Raw genomic sequence first — 21,467 nt, 5'->3', positions numbered from 1 at the left:
TGTAAATGATAGAACAGAGGAAGAGCGAATGCGAATGATTAGAACAGAACACAGAAGCAGAGAATGGAGAATGTGTTTTGGTGAAAAGAAACAGAGTATGAATACAGACCCTAAATCTTTGCAAGACAGAGAAATACGTGAATACAACTCTCCCTCAAATGCTCTGTTTATATTTAACATTTTCTCACACGCTCTTTTAGATTAATTTATTAAATGGGCTATGAATTATATAATTCATGTTGGGTGCCCATTTTTCCATCAATTCACTCTTATTATTCATTATCTTTTCACAGTTTTAGAAAGATTTTCGAATATATTTTAATATTTATATACACTAAATACTATTAAATGCAATAATATTTATATCATATTTATATATATTTTTACTTAGATGGATTTGATTTATGTAATTAATTATCTCGATTAATCTTATTTATTGTAGTATTTGTTTTTAATTTTATCACATTTGACAATATTAATGACATGACCGATGACCGATGACCGACATAGTTATGTTATAATCGAATATGTCTAAACTGAATATTTTACGATCTAAATTTGTGAGATGTAATCAAACATATCTAGTATACATGATATATTTATTTATTTTATCAATTAATAAAATTATTTTAATTTAATAAAATTTAAAGTAATTTTATTATAAATTAATATACATGTTACAGAAAATTATATTTTATTCTTATAAATATCAATAGTTTAATTTAAAATATTACAAAACAGTGATTTTTTAAATAATTAAGTTAATAACTAAAAGAAAATATAATTTTTTCAAATTTTAAAATATATAGAACTAAATTATCATTTATTTTAAAGATGGAAACCAAATTTTAATAAAACATAAGAATAAGAACTACTTCTATAAATGTGAAACAAAATATAACACTAACCATTTTCTATGATTTCCAATTCATTTGAATCAATAGAAAAATTGACAAAGTGTATGTATTACAAAATAAAGTATCGGTTGGAAGAATCGCTCAATGGAAAACATTAATGTATTCCAATTGTTTGAATATCATGAATATATCATATGTTGTATTACTTAATATTTATGTGAAATTTCATTATGTAACATTGGTATGCAATATTGGTTTCCAATATTGTTTGTGTCAACTATTAAAAGGTTTAATTTCTTTTATTAGAATGAATTCACCTCATTGTTATTAATCTTGAACTTACTGTATTTGAAGAGAAAGCAATTGCTATTAATAACGAAGAAAAGAAGGCGACTCAATTAAAAAACAATACTTTAAGCATCTTTTTATGCGTATGTCACTTATAGAGGTTCAAATGGAGATGTAACAAGTAACCATACCAGCAGCGATGTGCAAATCTACCTTATAGATGCGATTACAGTCTATCTTTTAATAAATGCCATATAAAAGACTATTTTAATATATATTGCATATAATTTTTTAATAATAATTTGTACTCAAAATGTAATTCATCATAATCTATTACACTAACTATTATCAACTTAATAGCATAAATTATTACACTAATTAAGTGTGGTTTTTTGTTGTACATGTCACCTGATTTAATCTATAATTTTCTGATTAACAATTTTAGATGTCCTTTACTCGAAAATATTTACAATAAAAGAATCAAAATGAGTCATCTATTGAGAGGAATGAAGTTTTAGAATCACCATTGCACATTTGATAAATTGTTTCCAATTTCCTCTTCTTGAATGTAGTGGTAGTGAATGTGAATCAGCATATACGGATTTATACCAAACGAATGACATCAGTTATGAAACTACAAACAAATACACTAAAAAACTTTATCCAAATTTTTCTCAGAAATATCCTTTCAAAATTATTTGACATTGTCAAACATTAAATATATGTGTAAAAGTTCAAACTATATTATCCTCGTAATGAGGAACTAGTCTCTTGTGCTTTATCCACATTGTCTCCGAAGCTAACAAGTTAATGCCTTTTACATTTCTATAATAATAATGAATATTAAAAGGAAAAATATTCGGGTAACAAGTAATTGTATAATAATCAATACTTTCACATTCACCTGTCATTTGACCGGGAGAAACAACTGAAAGCAACACTAGGAAGACTCAGCAGAATTTTACCAATTTAACTTTTGTCATGTTAAAAAGAAATGGTTGGAAATAAGTAGATTTTAATTTTAAACACAATCTAACCCCTATTTTGTGTTGAATATAGAGATGCTGGTAAAACCTACCTAACAATTTCTTGGTACTATAATTCACAAGCTTTCTTTAAAAACATATTGGATTGATTAAAGAGGTAAAGCTCATTAGAGATACTTGCTAATCAGATGGCAACTTAGGTTTCAAGGAATTTTGTCTGACAACTATGGTTCCACTGCTGCCAGCCACGTTGGATACCAATGGTTAAAAAATCAGATAATCAAAGCAGAAAGATCATCTGGCATCTTTCATTAATAATCATAATCGTTATAGCCGTATCCATCATCCTCAGGGAAATATGTATCTGCAATATTATCCGTAGACAACCCACTTTGATACATCTCCCCCATATCATCTTCAAATTCATCCACTGATCCCATCTCATCGTCTTTTTTGTGCTCAAATGACTGTGAGTTGTCATGATTATCTAGGGGCGGATCAAATCGTGCTTTCTTTTCTTTTTTGGGATCATCCGTTTTTTCCTGTTTGATAATATTAGAAACAAAGTTAGATTCAAGAAAAATTCAATGTCTTGATTTAAAGAATAGCATAGGTTAATTGTCAGAAGACATCTTTCCAAATTTGTCTTTTGAACATGTTGACACGAAGAAGTAACTCAAGAATGAAAACAGGCAGATAAGAAAAAGCATGTAGGCCTGATTGGACAGGATTTTCAATAAACAAGTATAGGAGAAAAATATTGAAGTAAACTTCTCTTACAAACAAAAACTGACTTTTTAACAAGTCAAAATTAGGTTTTATAGAAGCCAAAATCATTAGCTTACCTAAAAAGATGATTTTACAGTATGCATAAGCTAATTTTAAACATAATTCATTTCACTTTTGTATTTCTTCTTTTGTCAATGTCTACTGAGAAGTTTATCAAAATCATGTTTTAATACGTAATATTTTCGGGTGCTAGTGGCACTTAAAGCGTGTCAATATGAAGCAAATAAGTTCTAGAGAGAAGTACCAGTTCATTAAATAATTCACCCAGGCGATCAAAATTGACTTTAGATTTCAGACTCTGCAATTGCTACACAAGCAAACAAGTAGTTTAGTTATATATAAACAATTTCAGAAGATATTAAGTTGATAATTAAAAAAACTGAGTCAAATATATTGCTCAAGGATTTTATAAATAAAGCTGCATGCACATAATAAAACAAACTAAACTATTAAGGATTGACACATTCTCTACCTGAAAAGATACACAACAAAAGCCCTAAATCCAAATGCTCAATGAGCACGACATACAAGGTCAAAGCAACAGTGAGTACTCCAACACTACTCAATGCTTCGAAAGACCTTGCTTTTTTCTTTCCTATCATATCTTCTTTTTTAGGTTTTTACCCCTAAAGTTTTTATACTTGACTACACGTGGAAACAAGAAATAATTTTATTGATAGCGATCATATGAATTACATTCCGGATGCCTCATTTTAAAACAATCAATCCCTCCATAATAAAGAAACAATATTTAAAGATATTTTATCCTAATAATGAGATTTTGAAGATATTTTTATCCTAAAAAACTGTAATTTACAAAACTCCCCCTTTGTATCGGATATATGCATATAGTTACCTATTGCTTTTTTACAAATATACAATGGAAATGGGCTGTAACTATATAGAGAAAATGCATGTTTATTGTTGAATAGATAAATACCCTTTTTTTATTAGACATTTGGCCGAAGGCCTCTGCAGCAGATTGAGCTGGCCCCATATTTTTTGCCTCATTGGCTCGTCTCTGTTTCATTTCCTGAAATAGTGTATTTAACAAACCCAATATAAGCTTGAAGTCTTGCAGCATGAATCGTACAGTGTAAACAAAAAACAATGCATAACTATTGGATCCACTCTACACCCATTAAAATGTATATTGATAAGCATACTCGATTTGAAAGTAAAACAATTACAAAAATATTTGCAAATCACAAATTGAATCAATTCATCTGCCAAACTCACTAACTTCGTAATGCGGCTGCTTTAAATTTCCCAATGCATCTCAGGCTTCCATTTCATTAGTCTCTTAGTTTATATACAAGTAAATAGGTGATTTTAACTAATGCATATAGTCATAACCTTCTTATTTACTCTTTCTATTCCGAGAGAAATTTACCCAAACTAGGTCATACTATACAATTCCAAGACCAGAAATTCTTAGTATCTCAATAATCTAATCTCTTTCGATATATGAATCGGGTCCAACTCAACAAAGTACACTCATACGGCAGGAGAATCAGGCCTGTGGGTGTTAGAAATCAAATTCTCCCTTCATCAGACCTTGGACCTCTAAACAACAAATAGCATCTCATTCCTGACATTAGGACTGCAGCAATGACAACCTCTCACTAAACAAGAACAGAAATTGCAAACATCAAATAAATGCACACCAACATCGGGAAGCTGATAGAACATCCAATTAATGGCTCGATTTTGTCAACAATAGGGGAAAAAGAGCTTAAGTTCCAACAAAAACAATTCTAGATCTTGCAGCTCCTCAGAGACCCGGGATAGAGTCCCCTTTTCAAACGACAATTCAAATAATGCATATAAACCTGCAACCTTGAAAACATGGCTGAGGGTAAATTTGTTGCCTTCCCCCTTCTAAATTAAACCTTCCAGACCATGGAACTCTCTGGAGAAAGTTTTACATGTAAAATCAATACAGTGTCTTTCCTAGTATTCTTAGTAGTGTCCATGCTTCCCCGATTCAAATTTAGACAAACTAATTTTTCAGTGGTAATGATCACTTTCCCAAAATTTTATATGATAGCTTACTCATTCCAAACTAAGGCCAAAACATGCGAAACATACTAATACTATCACTCAATTGTAACACTAGGACAATTATGTAACTTATTATAGGTGATCAATCTAACCGATGAATTTTGAGAAATCCATTGTTCATGAACATCAAATATCAAATAAACTCACTACTGATAAGCCAAAATCTATAAGCAATAGTTTTTAAGAAAATCATGTTTTATGTTCATTAAACATCGAATGAAGTAACAAAGCATATATTAAAATCAAACTGATATGACACTTCTTGACATGGTTTGTGTAATGAGAGATAAAAATCTAACTATATTTCATGGATTTTTTTTATCTCAAGTTAATTGTGGTACAATTTAATAGTAAGAACGTATCAAAAAAATATTCAGAAAGAACCTTTCTGGATTTTGCCACAGCTTCAGAAGCAGATGCAGCGAGCTCTCTTGCTGCAAGTAAATCCTCTGAACAGTTTTCAAAATTTGCCTCAAAAGCTTTCTTATTAGCAGCTGCAAGTGCTTCCTTGGCTGCCTGCTCCTGAAAGTAACATAAAACTTGAGTGAGATCCAGTGCAGATTAAGCTTCCAAATAAAGTGAAACAGAAAACCAAGGACAAGAAGTACAAGTAACAGCACCCACTCCTGAATGACTTCAAATCATGATACAGAGTGAAAAGAAACTAAAACAAATTTATCTAGCACAACTAGAAGCAAAAAATAGTAGATACCATTTCTTTACCTCAAGATACTCCCGATTTGCTGCTTCCCACAGTATCTTCTTGATCTTCCTCTCCTTCTCATCATGAATGTATAAATCAACGTCTTCATCATCAATATCAGATAAAGTTTCTGATTCATCTTCTCTAAATGAATCATCATATTCACCGTCTTTAATGGACTCATGCGCCACATTAGCCCCTAAAAGCATTTTTGTGCAAATAGTAATGAATACAGAGGAAATCTAACATGCTAGCAGAGTGAATGAAATAAGAGCACCCACCAATACCTTCTGGCACAGGCAAATCTTCTCTATGGCTCTTAAACTGATCATTTGATGCATTCGCCAACTGACCAAAAGTACCAGAAAATAATAAAGATTTAGAAGTCGTGCATGCATATGGGTCACATCTAAAATTTATGAGCCAATGAGCCAAGTTGTTTGCAAAAACATACAGTTGTCTGGAAATTGGAATTAGTTTCAGATGACCATATGTCTGGATCACTGCTTGAAGAATGGTTTCATATAAGATAAAGAACTAAATGAGAGTTAAAGTTTCTACATGGCCACATTTTTGTTAATGCTTCTCTTCTCAGGAGTATTCTTGCTAATGAGGGGTTACAATATCATGATATCAACTAGACAGTGTGCGAACATGCACAAATAAAAATTACTATTTTGCTGGATATCTATCGCATCTCCTACTCTTCTGATGGATGCATCAGGTACAAGTAGAATAGTAATTTGATTTGATCAGTACTATTTAAGGAACTTAAAGTATGGGTTTGGTGTTCCGTTATGATATTTGGCACCAGTATGTTTTTGTCTCTGGAGTGATTTTGTGGACATAGATTCTCTTTTCTCTTCAAAGATGAAACTCAACTTTTAAGAAAATATTATGAATGTATAGACCTTATTTAGTTCATGAATCGTTAAACTTTTCCAATTATATCAATTCTTTTAGAAATTTAACTATGAGGCAATACAAATAATTTTGCTTCTTTCTGTACAAGCAAGCCCTAGTGAATATTATGAATCTTTTAATGCAAAAATTAAATCAGAGAAAAGGAAAAATTAAAAAGAATACCTGTAAATAAAAAGCAAACTACCACACACAATACCAAGTCAAGGAAAACTTACATCACATGCTTCATCAACACTCTCTTTGAGAAGTGCCCTTTTCTCTCTTTCCCTCTCAGCACGCTGGAATGCAGGAGGATCCGAACCACCACCAAGTCCACCGGAAAGCTTATCTAACTGTGAGCATATCAATCAATTCAATAGTCAATGCCAAAAGGCAATGTAGCTTAGAAAGGAAACCATCTTGATGATGAAGAAAGTACTCACGTCCTTATAGCATTCTTCACACAATCCAAGTGCAAAATGGGAAGCCCCACTGTCCTTGTGCTCACATAGTAGATCTTTGGAAGTAACCCCTTTCAATTCACCTTCTGGCATTACTGTTGGATTTTTTTCTTGCTCTTTTGCCAATGTATCCAACTCCTCAACCTATAACCACAAAAGGTTCATGAAAAATGTTTACTCACTGTCAAATCTAAGATAGTGAATTCAACCACTGGTCTTAAAACACATCAGTATCGTAATAGACCATGTCATTAAAAGGAAGTAGAAACATACTGTCAAGCTAGAACATTTCGTATTCTCAAATTCAACCAATCGTTTGGTCAATGTTGCTTCACATACATGGACGATTCTAAGCTGCATTGAAAATTAGAAAATCAACGGACATCCAATATAAAAAAAAAAATATTAAGGCTCAACTAATATCCTTGAAAGTTAGATGAATAGTCAAGTGAAGCAACAATTACATCAGCAAATGTGTAACTAGTATATACAGAAGATTGTGAAATATGTCACTGCTATTATGGCAATTCTCTTCAAGAATAGATATTCTTAATCATAACTAGGATATAAAATGTAATACTAAAATCAAAGGAAAACTTGACTTGAGAAAAAAAGGAATTAGAATAAATTTGAGAGTGGATTTCCCTCTCTTAGGATCACATTTATAATAACTTTGTATACATCAGATACAATGTATGAGAAGAAAGAGAAGAGAATATGAAAAGATATATCTTGGAACTAAGTACAACACAAAGCAAACAACACCTATACAATAAATCCTGCTTAAGACTATTTACTCTAACAATTTGTATGACTTTTACAATTATACCAGACACATATGATACAAAAGGATAAATCAACCGTAGCACAAATAATAGGAATTGTTGTAAGCTTGGTAGATGGCTCCAATACTTTAGGATACTTCATCGACACTTATCAATGAAGTATCTAATCTATAAAGCAGTAATACTTTTATGATCACAATAAAGTATAATTTTTTTATTTTGACACTGTTCAATACATTTGATTTTAATTTGAGTTCATACAATAGCAATCATATATTTATTATGTTTTTAAGAATTTTTATACATTTTTAAATATGCATATATCACATATCATATCTTATTATTTTAAAAATAAGCTTATCGCCATGTCAAATACGTATTGTATCCATGCATCGACATGAGTCAAAAGAATTATATCAACTTCCACCACTAATCTTCTCTAAAATTGTCTCTTGATTGACTCTTGTCGTTTAGGAAAACACGTTGCTTGTATTTGTAGTCATGTAGCCAATAAAAGTGCTTAACATTTGTGCTTTGGTTCACATTTAGGGTCCAAGTTGCTTTCTTTCAACTTTACGCTACTATTATTTTGTCACTTTCATGGATGATAGGCAAGGGAAAAAGGAGTGTCTTGAAGGTACACTATAGGAAGAAAAATAAAAACAAAAGCAGTTAACTAGTTAACAAGTAGCTATTATCTGATATGAGATGTATTAGATATATTATCTTTATCTTTTATCTTTAATTAGTTTCATATTATTTTTTATTTGTATTTTGGACTTAATCCATATTTCTTCTATTATAAATAGAACACCCTATGTTTATATTCAACACAGAGATTAATCTCATACCTAGCTTTTACCATATTCAACAAGATGAATACCTTTTGTGAAAGTCTATATATTGTCATGTCAGGAGAGTTAGAGGACTTTTTTTTAATTGATGTTTGTGATAGGGAGAACATTGTAAATAATAACAATGAAACATATATCAAAAGGGAGACGAAAGAGCATCTCTAATCAAGCATGCCAATGAATTTCAAAACAGAAATCAATAAATTATGAATAAATTTATTGATTATCTTCAACACTTATGAGGAACTGTATATCTTGTAAAAACAATACCCAGAAAGCGACATATGACAATAATAATAAAAAATAAGTTACAAGGTAGGAAAATTTATCATTACTTACAATATCGGGTTTAGAGCATTTAATTCCATGTGCAAAAGCAGAAATGTATAATGCCGCACCACATAGACCACTAGGTTTCCTCCCTGTCTGTTTTCTAGCATTAGCAATTCAACATTCTCGTAATAAAAAAAGTTTATACTTCACACATCCCAAATTAAGGCTTCCTTTGTCCAAACTAAAAACATAACTAAGAACAATGCTAGAACAAGGTTAAGATACCTGCATCCAGTCTCGTTTCATACTTGCAACAATGCTCAGAGCAGTATCAGAGACCGCCTTACTCCCTCGCTTAATCAAATCTACATGACATGACATTAAGCTATTATTTCTCCTCGGTCAAAGAAAATAAACTGGATAAAATTTAAAATAAAAAATACATTAAACCAAACCAGGTTAACTTTTGCCAAAAGAAAGATGAATATATTTTTACACTAAAAGATACAAGTTTGATAATCTGAATTACTTATACTTTTATTAACAGAAGAAAAAAAAACATATAAAATATGGAAGGAAATTCTCATTCCATATCACAGGAATTTAATTTCATATTCAAATAAACATAAACCAGCAAATAATTCCCTTCTATATTCTCAATTTATTTATTGCAGTATCATAGGTCCAGAGGAATCTTTGAAGGTTAGAATATGAGAAAGGAACAAGAATAAAGTCTTGCAAGTGAACACTATCAAAGAATACAAAGGAGAGTATTTATTTGCTAACAATCATAAAGCTTAAAATGCTTTAGCGGGAAGTACATCATTACAGGGTGTGTGGGATTCGTGCATCATACACCAAAAATGCATTTAATCTTCATCCCTACTAATGTCCAAAAAGTCGCACCACTCATTATAATTAGAGAGATAGTCTCCACTAGGTCTATAAAGAGTTCTCATTGTCTAAATTCTCTCTAAACGATTTGTTTTCTCTCTCTCTCTTAAAATTCACCACACACAACCAACAAAACGTTTTAGTTATCCGCTTATACAAACTGAGCTGAAAAGAAAACACTCACTTTTAGCATATCTATGAATAAAAAGACTAGGATCAATAGGCTTTTGAACAATTGGGTGCTCTCCAAGCCTCAGCACTTCACAAAGCTGCAAGAAAACTGATCCTAGAGCATAACTGCACATCGAATACGTGAATAGAAGCAAAGCAACAATCAGAAACACAAAAAACAGGGATACATTGACAAAACATTAACAAAAATATGGGAGAAATATAACCAGTAGACTCCAATAACAAAGAAAACCATACTCACACATCTATTCTTAAATAATTTGAAAAATCAATAAGAAGGTACGGCTTGTTGTTGTGCCTGCAAGAAAAGGAAAAACAATTTCAGCACAAAAAAAGAAAATGCTGCAATACGACCAGTATATCATTATGCTAAATCAAAGGTGAAAAGTACAATCCATTGAACTCATTGCTCTTCAACCACAGTCGTAGAGCACTATTCTCAACCAATTAAATGCTCATAAACAAACATCATTAATACAGTATAGAACTCATGCCCAAATAGAACTCATACCGAAATGCAATATAGAGACAAGCAGCCTGTACTTGCTCTGATTTACGTCCACGAGTGAAGTTTTGCCCAAGCGCTATCTTCAATAGGAAAAGTCAAGGATTAGTTAAATGAAAAAAATTATTTTTCAAAAGTGTATCAAAAAATAAAAGCAAGTTTAAAATGAGTTTGGTCGAAAATGTGACATACTTTATAAAAGGCCAGTGCTTGGTCAGCCATATGTTCATCCTGAACTCCAAGGCCAGAACTTAGAAATTTAATCTCTTCATAAGCTGTGAACTCAAAAAGAAATTGGCACATAGGAATACAAATAATTACAAGCATGAAATTATTAACAGTAATCAAACTCATCATCATATAACACATAAGCACTAAGAAAAACTATCCAAATTTCTCTTCTAGACATGGTTTTCCCAAAAGGGTCCACAATCAATTGATTGCATTGGCTGTGTGAACATAAAAAATACTAGATTTTCTTATCATTGAATAAATATTAAACATTAAATTAAAATTTATTACTGCAACTTTGAAAGGATTGAGGAGCAACCAGAAGAAGATAGCAGAACTGGACAGATTTAGGACAAACATAGTAATATGTTTGATAATTCGCCAATTTGAGATGCAGTATTTTATGCAAATCAGAGGATTAGTTAATCAAAATACAGCGTGAGACACTGAGATTTAAGAAAGGCATACTTCTATCTAAAGTCCTTTGACGTGATTCGGAGAAGTCGCTTTGAACTGTTCTTACATAATTACCTGATAATTTACTCTACAGACACAAATCAGGAATCCATGAGAAACAAAAACAAGCGTAGAATTACAGGTAAAACAATTGCTCGTGGTTAAAAAAATTAAACTTGAATATCCCAGAAACTGCAGTTCTACTACTTGTATGATTAATGTCTTCAATGATGCTCTCCATTGATTGAAGAAGCAAATAATGGATGCACCACAACAATATTTTTGGCACGTTTGAGAAAAGTGCTACATGTGACCTTATGAGAGTTAAGATCCTCTACTTTTCCTTAAGATAACGACAGGGTCACACTCTGCAATAGAAAAAAAAAAAAAAAAAAGACACTTGCAGGTTTGGAATATAGAACTGCACGGCGGGATCCACCTGCTTTTCCTTTCTCTCACAAACCATACTTGCAGTCAAACTTAAAAATCAAGCAATCTAAATCCCTATCAGTTCTTAATAAAAATAGCTCAAGCCTCGTTCTCTGTAACATGATGTTGTAATTTAAGTGGGTCAATCGTAAAATTGTCTGCCCAAAAAACCGCAATAGCCTGTCCCGCTTCAATTACCTGCCCTGCCGCATTCTTGACAAATGTAGGCTCCTCAGTAAAAAAGTAATCTTCCAACACCTTCCCACAGATTAGACAACATCTGAGAAGCAAAATTAATAAAAGAAAATAAACATTTAATAACACCGGAGGTTTCCTCTACACATTCCTAGATCAATAATTAAATTAAATAAAATATACAGTTCCAAATTCAATATGCATAGCATAATGCACAAATTTTACTAGAAAAACGAAATTCCGAGAATTAGTGTGAAAGCACCAAAGATACTCACAAGAAACCATCATCCATTCTCTCCCCAGCTACATTTTTGGCACAGTGACTGCAGTACACCATTGTGGTTGATACAGATCTGCAAAGTCAGTGAGATGAAGGCATTGAAAATGATAGTAAAACTGAAGAGAAATAAGAGGGAGTTGAAATGTTTTAGAGGATTGGAATAAAAGTTGAATTCAATAAGGGTTTATCATTTAGGGGGAAAGGTAGCAAAATCTGCCAAATAAATAAATTAGTAATTAAAAGTTAAATAATTAAAATAATCAAAAATTACCTCACTCGTAATGTCCAAAAGTAAAGTTACAAATTAGTACTCCTTAAAAAGCTTTTTGAGTCTAGTTTCTAATAAAAAAGAACTTCATCAAAATAAAAAGTCTTAGACTCCAGGAAATTGTAACACGAGTCATGCACACACATGAGCCCACTCATCTATCACCAGGCAAACTCAAATTTGTTGGGGGCAATAATACAAACATTAGCATATAAGGTTTTCTTCAAAAATTCTAAAATTTAATAATAAAACCAAATTTAAATAAATTCTTATTCATTCTACTATAATTTCCTCACCAAAATAACACACCACAATTAATCATGTAATATTATAGATCACACAAATAAATAAATTACTAAAATCAATAAATATTTTATTTATTACAGGTTCTACAAAAGGTAGCAAAATCTGCCAAATAAATAAATTAGTAATTAAAAGTTAAAGAATTAAAATAATAAAAAATTACCTCACTCGTAAATCAGTTGATAGAAACTATTCTATCTAAATCAGAGATTTTAATCAACGAGTGGAAACTGTTTTAATTTAATTACGTCCTAATCCTGGAGAGTATAGCATGTTGTATGATTACTTCATTAATGCAACAAAAGGAAGAAGTAAAGAGTTTTAGGCTTTCTTATGCTCTAATTCAAAGTCATTTTTCACCAGCCCAACTTCATTCCTACCAAATATTATCTGAGCATGCAATGATTGTGTTTCAGGTCCAAATTTTATTTATATGACAAATTGCAATGTTATGGTGATGATAGTGAGTACCGTACCCGACACGATACGATTCTCCTCCACGATACGAATCGCTTGAAAACTATAATCCGAATCGCATGAATCGCTCCGAATCACCCCGAATCGTGGCTTGAATCGCAGCATCCATGGACAGTGTTGTTAAAATTGAATAAGATCGCACGTCGCACTCACCAGCGATTACCGCCCTCGCTGTCACCGGCGCTCGCCGCCCTCGCAGAGACTGGCGCTCGCGGACCCTCGCAATCCCTTGTGCTCACTGCCCTCGCTGTCACCGGCGCTCACCGCCCTCGCAGACACTGGCACTCGCGGACCCTTGCAATCCCTTGTGCTCACTGCCCTCGCAGTCGCCGGCGAACGATCGCCGCCCTCACAGTCGCCGGCAGTTACACTTTGTTTTCTGATCTGCTACTTTTTGTTTTCCTGGCAGCTTTCCTGTTCCTGTTTTGCTTGTGGTTCTGTGTTACAGAGTGAATTAGGAATTGCTGTTTTATACTGAAAATATTTTTATTTGTTATACAATGAATTTTACGGTTTAGTGAATTTTAATATTTAAAATTTATTATTATTTAGTAGACATTTTTATCTTCTATATTATTTTTAATGATACACATTTTATGAATATAGTTTGTTATCATCTATATTATATATATTTATTGGTGAAAACACACGTGTGTCCATTTTATCTTATAATAATAAATAAAAATAATTATTTTAATTATTATTAAATAAAAAGCATTATTAAATTTACAACAAATGTATTCTCAAAAATAATTATTATTATAAAAAAATTACAAAATTTTAAGAATAAAATTATTAATAAAATAATTTATATTGATATGGAAGTTAAATATTTAGATAAAAAAACATTTTTTTTATAGATTCCAATATTAATGGAATCCAAAATATAAGTTATTATTACTCTTAACTTTTATTATTAAACTAATCTTATATTTTGAATATTAAATTAATTTAGTTACTGCTAAACCACTTTCTTTTAATATGGTTGTTATTATTAATTACGTCTTTGCATGTTTTTATTGGCTGTATATTAAGTTTATTTAAGTGTTACTTTTCTTTAGGTGGTGTAACTGTTATCCTTGGAGATTTTGTATGAGATTGTATCAGTGCACATGATTAGTCTCAAGGCTCATATGGTTCGGCTTATGTTGTGGCCTATTTGAACATAAAGCTGTTGATGTTAAATTCAGTTACCAAGGGGGATTTTGTTTATTGATGAACAGTTGTAAACATGTCAGTGACGTGGAGATACAAAGGAGAGCTTATTTTTCCGTAATCTGAATTGTAAGAGTCATAAACATTTAGACGTCCATGAGACCGGTATTTGATATTCAACTTTTTCCTTTTCTTCTGTGCAAACAAACTACTACATAAATACCCCTAACATATACGGGAAGTTTTTTCCTAGTGATACTTATACATCTAACTAATAAGACAAATTCATCCAAAAAATGTTGGAATTGAATGATGGAAACAATCAAAAAGACTAAATATGATAACCCTATAGAGATTCTATCTACAATTCCCAGTTCCCAAAATGACAATTTTGAATTTAAAACCAAAGCTTTAGAATGTGCATCTCTTTCTTTTCATCTGCGTATGTTCTTTGACATTATGCTTCCAGTATAGACAACTAAGGTATTCCTAATTGAGCTTAACAACTATGGTTCCAGCTTCTATTTAGACAGTCTTATAAAAACTTGAAACTGCCACAGTTCCGTAGGTGTTCATGATTAAGATATGTTTTAATAATGACTATGATATATCGTGTTAAAAAAATAAATCTTTTAAGTGTAGTTCAAATCTACAAAATCCTTTGACTTCTATAACACAATAAACAACTTCACTTCTCTGAAGTGTTAATTGCAATCGTACTTACAAACTTGTACCTCATGGTAAGTGTGTATTATGATTAGGGATGTCAACGGGTCGGATCAGACATGAATAGTGTCTACCCGCAACCGCCGGATAAAATTGTATCCGCTACCCGACTCGCTATCCGTCAGGTACACGTTTAAAAAATACCTGCGGGTATTTTAAAACCTGTGGATACTCGCAAAAAATAAAAAAAATATTTAATATATTTTTAAAATAAAATTACAAAAAAATATATATAATATAGGCTTAATAGCCTATTTTGTCCCCAGTTTTGCTCGATTGTGTCATTTTGGTCATTGGTTTTAAAAAAGTGTCAACTTGGTCCTCGCTTATTAAATTTTGCATCAAAATCGTCCCTTCAGTTAAATAGAAACAAACGGCGTTAAGGATTGATGATCTGACAGAAGACATGACATTTTGTAGATATATTTATGCTGACGTGTCAGAGAATGAGTGTAGAGATGGAATTTAGGAGTGCACTTTGTAGTTTCTAGATCAGGCCCAAACCCTCTTTTCTCTAGGGTTTCTTTCTATCTTTTTCAAAAACGAAGGTCTCTTCTCCACCTTCATCAGCGACAACTCTGTCCTCCGCATGACCAACGCCCCCGTGCCTTCCTTTGGCCGACCAAAACTGTCGTCGGCGGCACCGATCGTCGATAACGGCACCGATCGTTGATAGCGGCACCTCAACCACACTCAAGAACACAACCAGCGTCGTCCAGCAACCATAGTGAATCGCATCACCTCCATTGACGCACCACCGCGAGCAATCTCGGACCACCGAGAATTCTTTCTATCTTCCATCAACCACCCAAATCGCGACAATAGAGAGAACCCGAGAAAGTTCATCTTCTCCTCCATTCTCCACCGTGAAAACTCCAATCTCCTCCACGCCATCTCCATCATCCTTTGTGTCTTGACATGCATCAACCTCAATCCAATAAACAACAACCCATATACAAAACCCAGATCGCGCCTCCACCTCGCGAGTTTCGTCCATTCCAAAACCACCAGATTCATCACGAATTCAGTACTTCTCCTTCGAAACTTGCAAGGAAATGCAACCAGCCCCAAAACCCCAATCGAAAAGAGCCCCAAATTGTAGAACCCTAATCACGTAGAAACCATCCCCACCGCGAGCATCTTCATCGCGCATCAACATCATGCCTCCTCAGACCTGCAAAGCAAGAAAATCAAACCAGAACAGTCATGGATAAATCGCAATGCAGCCTTGCGCAACCCACTGAATTGGGCATTGTGAGGGTGGTGGGAAAAAACGGCAGGGTAGATTCGAGGTCTCTTGAAATTTTGGAAATTAGGGTTGGTGGGGGCGTAAGAAAGAGGGGTCTGGGGGTGGAGGTGGTGATAGGGTGGGGGAGGCAGAGCGGGGCAGATATTCGGTGGAAGAGTGGGACATCATTGTCGATTATCCATGGCTAACTACAACACTCTTTTTGGAAGAAGAAGAAGGTTTGATCTGAGGAGTGAGACGTCATTTATAACTGCCACATTAATTATAATTAAAAGTAATTAAAAGAAAAACATTAATCCAAATTAATTATAATTAAAGGAAATACTAAACACGTCACCACGCATACAATTTAAAAATGTCATGTTTTTTGCCACATCATCAATCCTTAATGTCGTTTGTTTCTATTTAACGGAAATGACCATTTTGATGCAAAATTTAATAAGTGAAGACCAAATTGACACTTTTTTAAAACCAGGGACCAAATTGACACTTTTTTAAAACCAGGAACCAAATTGACAAAACCGAACAAAACTGAGGACAAAAGAGGCTATTAAGCCTATAATATAATATAAATTAAAATTTAACTTTAATTAAATTTAACCTAATGAAATATAATTTTATAATTAAATTTAATTAAAATATATATAAATTTCTTTTTTGCGGGCAACGGGTACCCGCGGGGCGGGTAGTATACTACCCGTACCCGGCCCGTTTAGAAGCGGTTATTAAAATACTCGCTACCCGTTACCCGCGGGTAGTAAATATCCGCAGATAGTTACTACCAGCCACGGATTTGACCCGCGGATACTCGTGCCCGCGGGTAAAATTGTCATCCCTAATTATGATGAATCCAATAAAAAAACAACACTATGTTCAACTCTTTTGATTCTCAGACTTTTGTGAATAATATAAACAAAAAGTTTTTTAAGCATTATCTCTTCCTAGTTATCCGTAACGAGGAACTTGAACAGTTCCAACTTGGTGGATCGAATTGCTCAGTATAATGTAGCACCTCGCTTCCTATGCAAGACTACACAAAGCACATAAAACAAAGAATAATAAAAAGCAAAACCACACCAATTTAATCATGGTTTAAACCCTCGGATGGTCCTCATGTTTGTATGGGAATCTCAGCTAGGTCCTCATATTTCCAACTGTGTCAATTGGGTCATAATATTTGTAAAATTGAGCCAATTGGGTCCAAATATTTGAAAATTTGAGTCAACTAAGTCCAGTCCGTTAAATCTTCACAGACGGCGTTAAATGAGGCTGACGTGTTGCATGTTGATCTCAAAGTGTTTGATTACGTGGAATTTTTATTTAATTTAAGCCATTATGACATGGCAAAGGGTTTTACTAATTTTCTGATTAGGAATTTACTTATCTTCAAATTAAGCCAAAAACTGAATCAGTCCAACGGTCCACCATCGCTGCCACCACCGGTAGTCACCATTTTCACCATTAAGCCTAAACCCTCTTCAACCCCAATCTCCAATCAGTCCTTGCATCATCCAAACACAACTTCGAACCACCAAATATCATATCCCTTCCTCAGATGAACAATCCCAAATATCCCCAATCGTAGTGATAAGCCGGAGGACGAAAACCATAGTCCCCGTAGAGACATTGCCGCTGAGACGCCCACTGGCCCAAAAGATCAACTCCAAAACGCAGCTACCTATGCTAAAGACAACCGGCTCCATCATGTCGGTGGCGACACTCAAATCGTCGCGGTCCACCGCTCCATCTCCTTCTCCGCCCTCATTCCGCGTCGGCTCCCAATTCTTCACCCTCACGTGCCGCCACACTCGCCTCGTCGTTAAGGACTGAACCCTCTAGAGGAAATTCAAGATCCCCTGTTACCGCAACGACAAATACTACCTCGAGGAGCATTACTTTCCCACGCTCTTGTCCATGGCAGATCCTGATGGCTGCCCCAAATACACACTCACCAGAATTAATTGGACCGACATCGTCAACGGTCGGTCACCCTTATACTTACTGTCATCTTCAAGAATTGAAATTTCAAGCAAGGTACTTTTTTTTCTTTCCTCGTGTTATTTTATTTTATTTTATTATAGTCAAAATGATTGGAGGGTGGGTGTTTCCATCTTCAGCTTTATATATTGGAATCTGGGTTTTGATGCTTGTGTTATGTGTTTTTCTCTGGATGATGATATTTCTAGGGGTTTAAAGTTCGGAATTACTTTTTTTGAATTTTCAATGCACAAAATGAAGGAGGAAGAATTTAACCAGAATCAGCTTGATCGATTATGTCATTGACCTCATTTGGAGACTCACTATTGCATCTCCCTCCCAACAACTCTAATTTCAGACAACCCCATCAAATAGATATAAATCGACTCCAAAAAGCGTCGGCTTTTCTGACTCAAAAAAACCACAAATCCCTTTTGTTTTCTTTTGTGTTTGGCATCCAGGTTCTGACAAGGAAAACCCACTTAAGTCATTGTTCCCAAAAAGTTAAGAACAAAGTGAAAGGCCCCAGCAGAAGTCTCTACTCTGCACAACTCGCAGGGTCGAAGGAAAATCAAGCAAACAACCTCTGCCGCCCAGAACGAGAAGAAAAAATGATGGAGAATAGCATTGGTAGCTGCGTTTTGGAGACAGTGGAGGATAATGAAGACTCTGAATCCCTAATTAAATCTTGTGCCATGTCATAAATTATTCACCTAAAAAAAGTTACATAATATAATACTGTCTCATTAGCATTTTAAATATGCACCACATCAGCTCAAGTTAACACCGTCTCAAGTTAACACCGTCTCGAACAACTTAACGGATAAGGTAAAATTGGCTCAATTTTACAAATATTATAACCCAATTGAGATGGTTGAAAATATGAGAACCTAACTAAGATTCCTATAGAAACATGAGGACCAAGGGTTTAAACCTTTAATCATTATCAGGAAGGGAGAATCGCGACAAAACACGTCGAATTGGAGCCGTTCAAAAACTTGAAGGAAAATTGAGTGAGTGAGGGTTCATGACACTAGTAAGCTTTAAACTGCGGTCACAGTCTCGTTACACTCCTTAAATTGTCACAAATTATAGACAAATCCAACAGACGCAACCACAATTGCGATCGCGTTGTGGTCGCGAACACTACAAAAGTTAGAAATTGTACCGATAATCGCAGTCGCACACACATTCTAAGAACCTCGGGAACTATAAGAACTTCTAATTTATTATTGGTCGGGAATTTCATTCAATAAATAAACAAACACACAACGAGAAGAGAGGGAAAAAAACGGACCTGTTTGAGGCAGCCTTCGGCTATTCCGGTGGAGGTCTAGGCAGCGGTTTGCGGTGCAGTGGCGGAGTACGATGAGGTAACCGGAACAGAATCGAATAAGAAAACAAGAGACGTTAAAGGTAAGAGAGGAGAGAAGAGTGAATGGGATGAACAGAGAGAGAAAGGATTGCGAAGGTTTAATCCTGATACACACGATCAAAACTGAGCGCGAGAAGGGCGCACACACGTTTTATTATAAAAGTCAAAATGTAAGTTACTGCTGTCAAAATTTAGCGACTAAACAAAACCCTAATATTATTCTTAAATTAGATAAATTGCATACTCTTCAGTAAGTCGTGTCGTTTTGATGCAGTGACAATTTTTTTCAATAATTAATAAAACTATATCGTAAACTCAATCTCGGTGATAATAATTAAACTAACATATATGGATAAAATAATCAACAGTTCGTTAGAAAAGATAATATACATCATTTGGTATGATGTAAAATATAGATTATGTCTTTTTTTTTTGCTTTAAATTATATTAAAAATTACATTTGATATACATAATTAAGTCAGACGTAAAATTAACATTTATGTTCATGTTTTAATTTACTTAAAATTTTCGTATCACAAATTGAACCAAATTTGAATAATTTGAGTTTTAGAAGATTTTGTAACATAAAACGCTCCGTATCTTCTCTTAGCATTCTAAACACTAGCGTATAAAATATAAAAAAACAAATGCATTATTAAAAAAAGTATGAAAATTAGATAATTATTTTAAGTTGAGAAGTTACGAAATATTTTTAAATAAAAATTGTATAATTATGTATTTATATCTTTTATATATTTTTGTACAAAAGTAAGATAAAAGGTAAAATAATTTTGTTAAAGAATAACATCAGATACCGCTTCTTTTACATAAAGATACACAGATAATACCAAATTATATCAAATTAATCTTATTATTGGAAACATATTTTATCTTTAATAACAGTTATTCCAAGAAATATCGTGATATCGTAAATTTATTAAATTATAAAGATATGTATCACAAGTTTACCGGATAATCCGGTCCAAAGTTTATCAACACTAACATATCTTCTAATTAGAATTAATTTTCAACATAATTATTACTGGTATTTAAACATGTTATATGTACAGAATAGATATATGCACCTATCACTAAAAATCATAATTCATATGAATTATATTTTAATTTTAGGATAAACAAGTTATGTTATTCTTATTAGTAAATAATGTAATATACAATAAATATAGAGTATGGAATATTAAAAATAAAGTTAAATTAGTTGTTTGATGTTGAGATAATTTAAGTAGATCTTCTCAATTTCATTTTTCTCAATTAACTCTCATTTTTTGAAAAATTAATTCAATTATGTTTTTTTTAATTATATATACCAACTTCAAATCAAATGTCAATTAGTAGTTTTTTTTATTTTTTATTTTTTTTTGTAATGTGTTAAGTCAATATTATGTCACGTGACATTATTAGTGTCATATGACAGCAACAATATTACGGATGGGTATGAATGTCACGTCAGTATCAACAAGTGTAGTTGTCTTATATTCAATTTATTCTCTATATTTTTTATATTCAACAATTAAATAATTAAAAAAAACTAAAAGTATTTTTTTCTCCTATATTTTTATTAGGAGTGTCAAAACGAGTTGGGTTCAACGAACCGATCCGCCAGCCCGACATAAAAAAAAGTAGGTTAGGTCACATATTTGAACCCATAAGCTCGGAGTAGCCTGATCCGCCAACTCGTTGGATGACAATGTGGGCCAACCTATAGCCAATTTGCAACCCGTTTTAAATGTGTTATTTTTTTTCTTTATTCACTCACCCAAAGACCCACAAA

At 33.1% G+C, this 21,467-nt stretch overlaps 1 protein-coding gene across 4 annotated transcripts; it reads right to left on the bottom strand.

Annotated features, from left to right (window-relative positions):
• Nucleotides 1-1,986: 1,986 nt before the first annotated feature.
• LOC124835546 (transcription factor IIIB 60 kDa subunit-like) lies at nt 1,987-19,810 on the bottom strand. Of its 4 annotated transcripts, none has more exons than XM_088108807.1 (20): nt 19,598-19,810; nt 13,193-13,630; nt 12,141-12,218; nt 11,869-11,950; nt 11,254-11,329; nt 10,747-10,829; nt 10,561-10,637; nt 10,291-10,347; nt 10,042-10,154; nt 9,249-9,328; nt 9,030-9,116; nt 7,325-7,405; nt 7,034-7,195; nt 6,827-6,943; nt 5,969-6,035; nt 5,708-5,886; nt 5,369-5,506; nt 3,861-3,953; nt 3,165-3,227; nt 1,987-2,673 (listed from the first exon to the last, which is right to left on the bottom strand). In XM_088108807.1, exons 3-20 carry the CDS (start codon nt 12,200-12,202, stop codon nt 2,443-2,445), a joined length of 1,848 nt encoding a protein of 615 aa, XP_087964933.1. In that variant the 5' UTR covers nt 12,203-12,218; nt 13,193-13,630; nt 19,598-19,810; the 3' UTR covers nt 1,987-2,442. The 4 variants fall into 4 exon arrangements, with proteins under 4 accessions (XP_087964933.1, XP_087964935.1, XP_087964934.1 ...); XM_088108809.1 differs by having other exon boundaries at nt 5,975-6,035; XM_088108808.1 differs by lacking the exon at nt 13,193-13,630.
• Between the last annotated feature and the right edge of the window lie 1,657 nt (nt 19,811-21,467).

Source organism: Vigna umbellata, chromosome 3 (genome assembly GCF_029865625.1).
Source record: "Vigna umbellata cultivar VRB3 chromosome 3, Vumbellata_1.0, whole genome shotgun sequence".
NCBI classification, from domain to species: domain Eukaryota; kingdom Viridiplantae; phylum Streptophyta; class Magnoliopsida; order Fabales; family Fabaceae; genus Vigna; species Vigna umbellata.
This window is presented reverse-complemented; position numbering and strand designations above follow the sequence as displayed.

What these genes read in the sequence shown, in the direction of transcription:
- LOC124835546 (XM_088108807.1), bottom strand. Translation starts at nt 12,202, where the DNA reads ATGGTGTACTGCAGTCACTGTGCCAAAAATGTAGCTGGGGAGAGAATG. An exon ending in TCAAGAATGCGGCAGGGCAG is followed by an intron (nt 11,330 to 11,868) that starts GTAATTGAAGCG and finishes TTGTGTCTGTAG; the next exon opens with AGTAAATTATCAGGTAATTA. An exon ending in CAAATCGGGAGTATCTTGAG is followed by an intron (nt 5,507 to 5,707) that starts GTAAAGAAATGG and finishes TGTTACTTTCAG; the next exon opens with GAGCAGGCAGCCAAGGAAGC.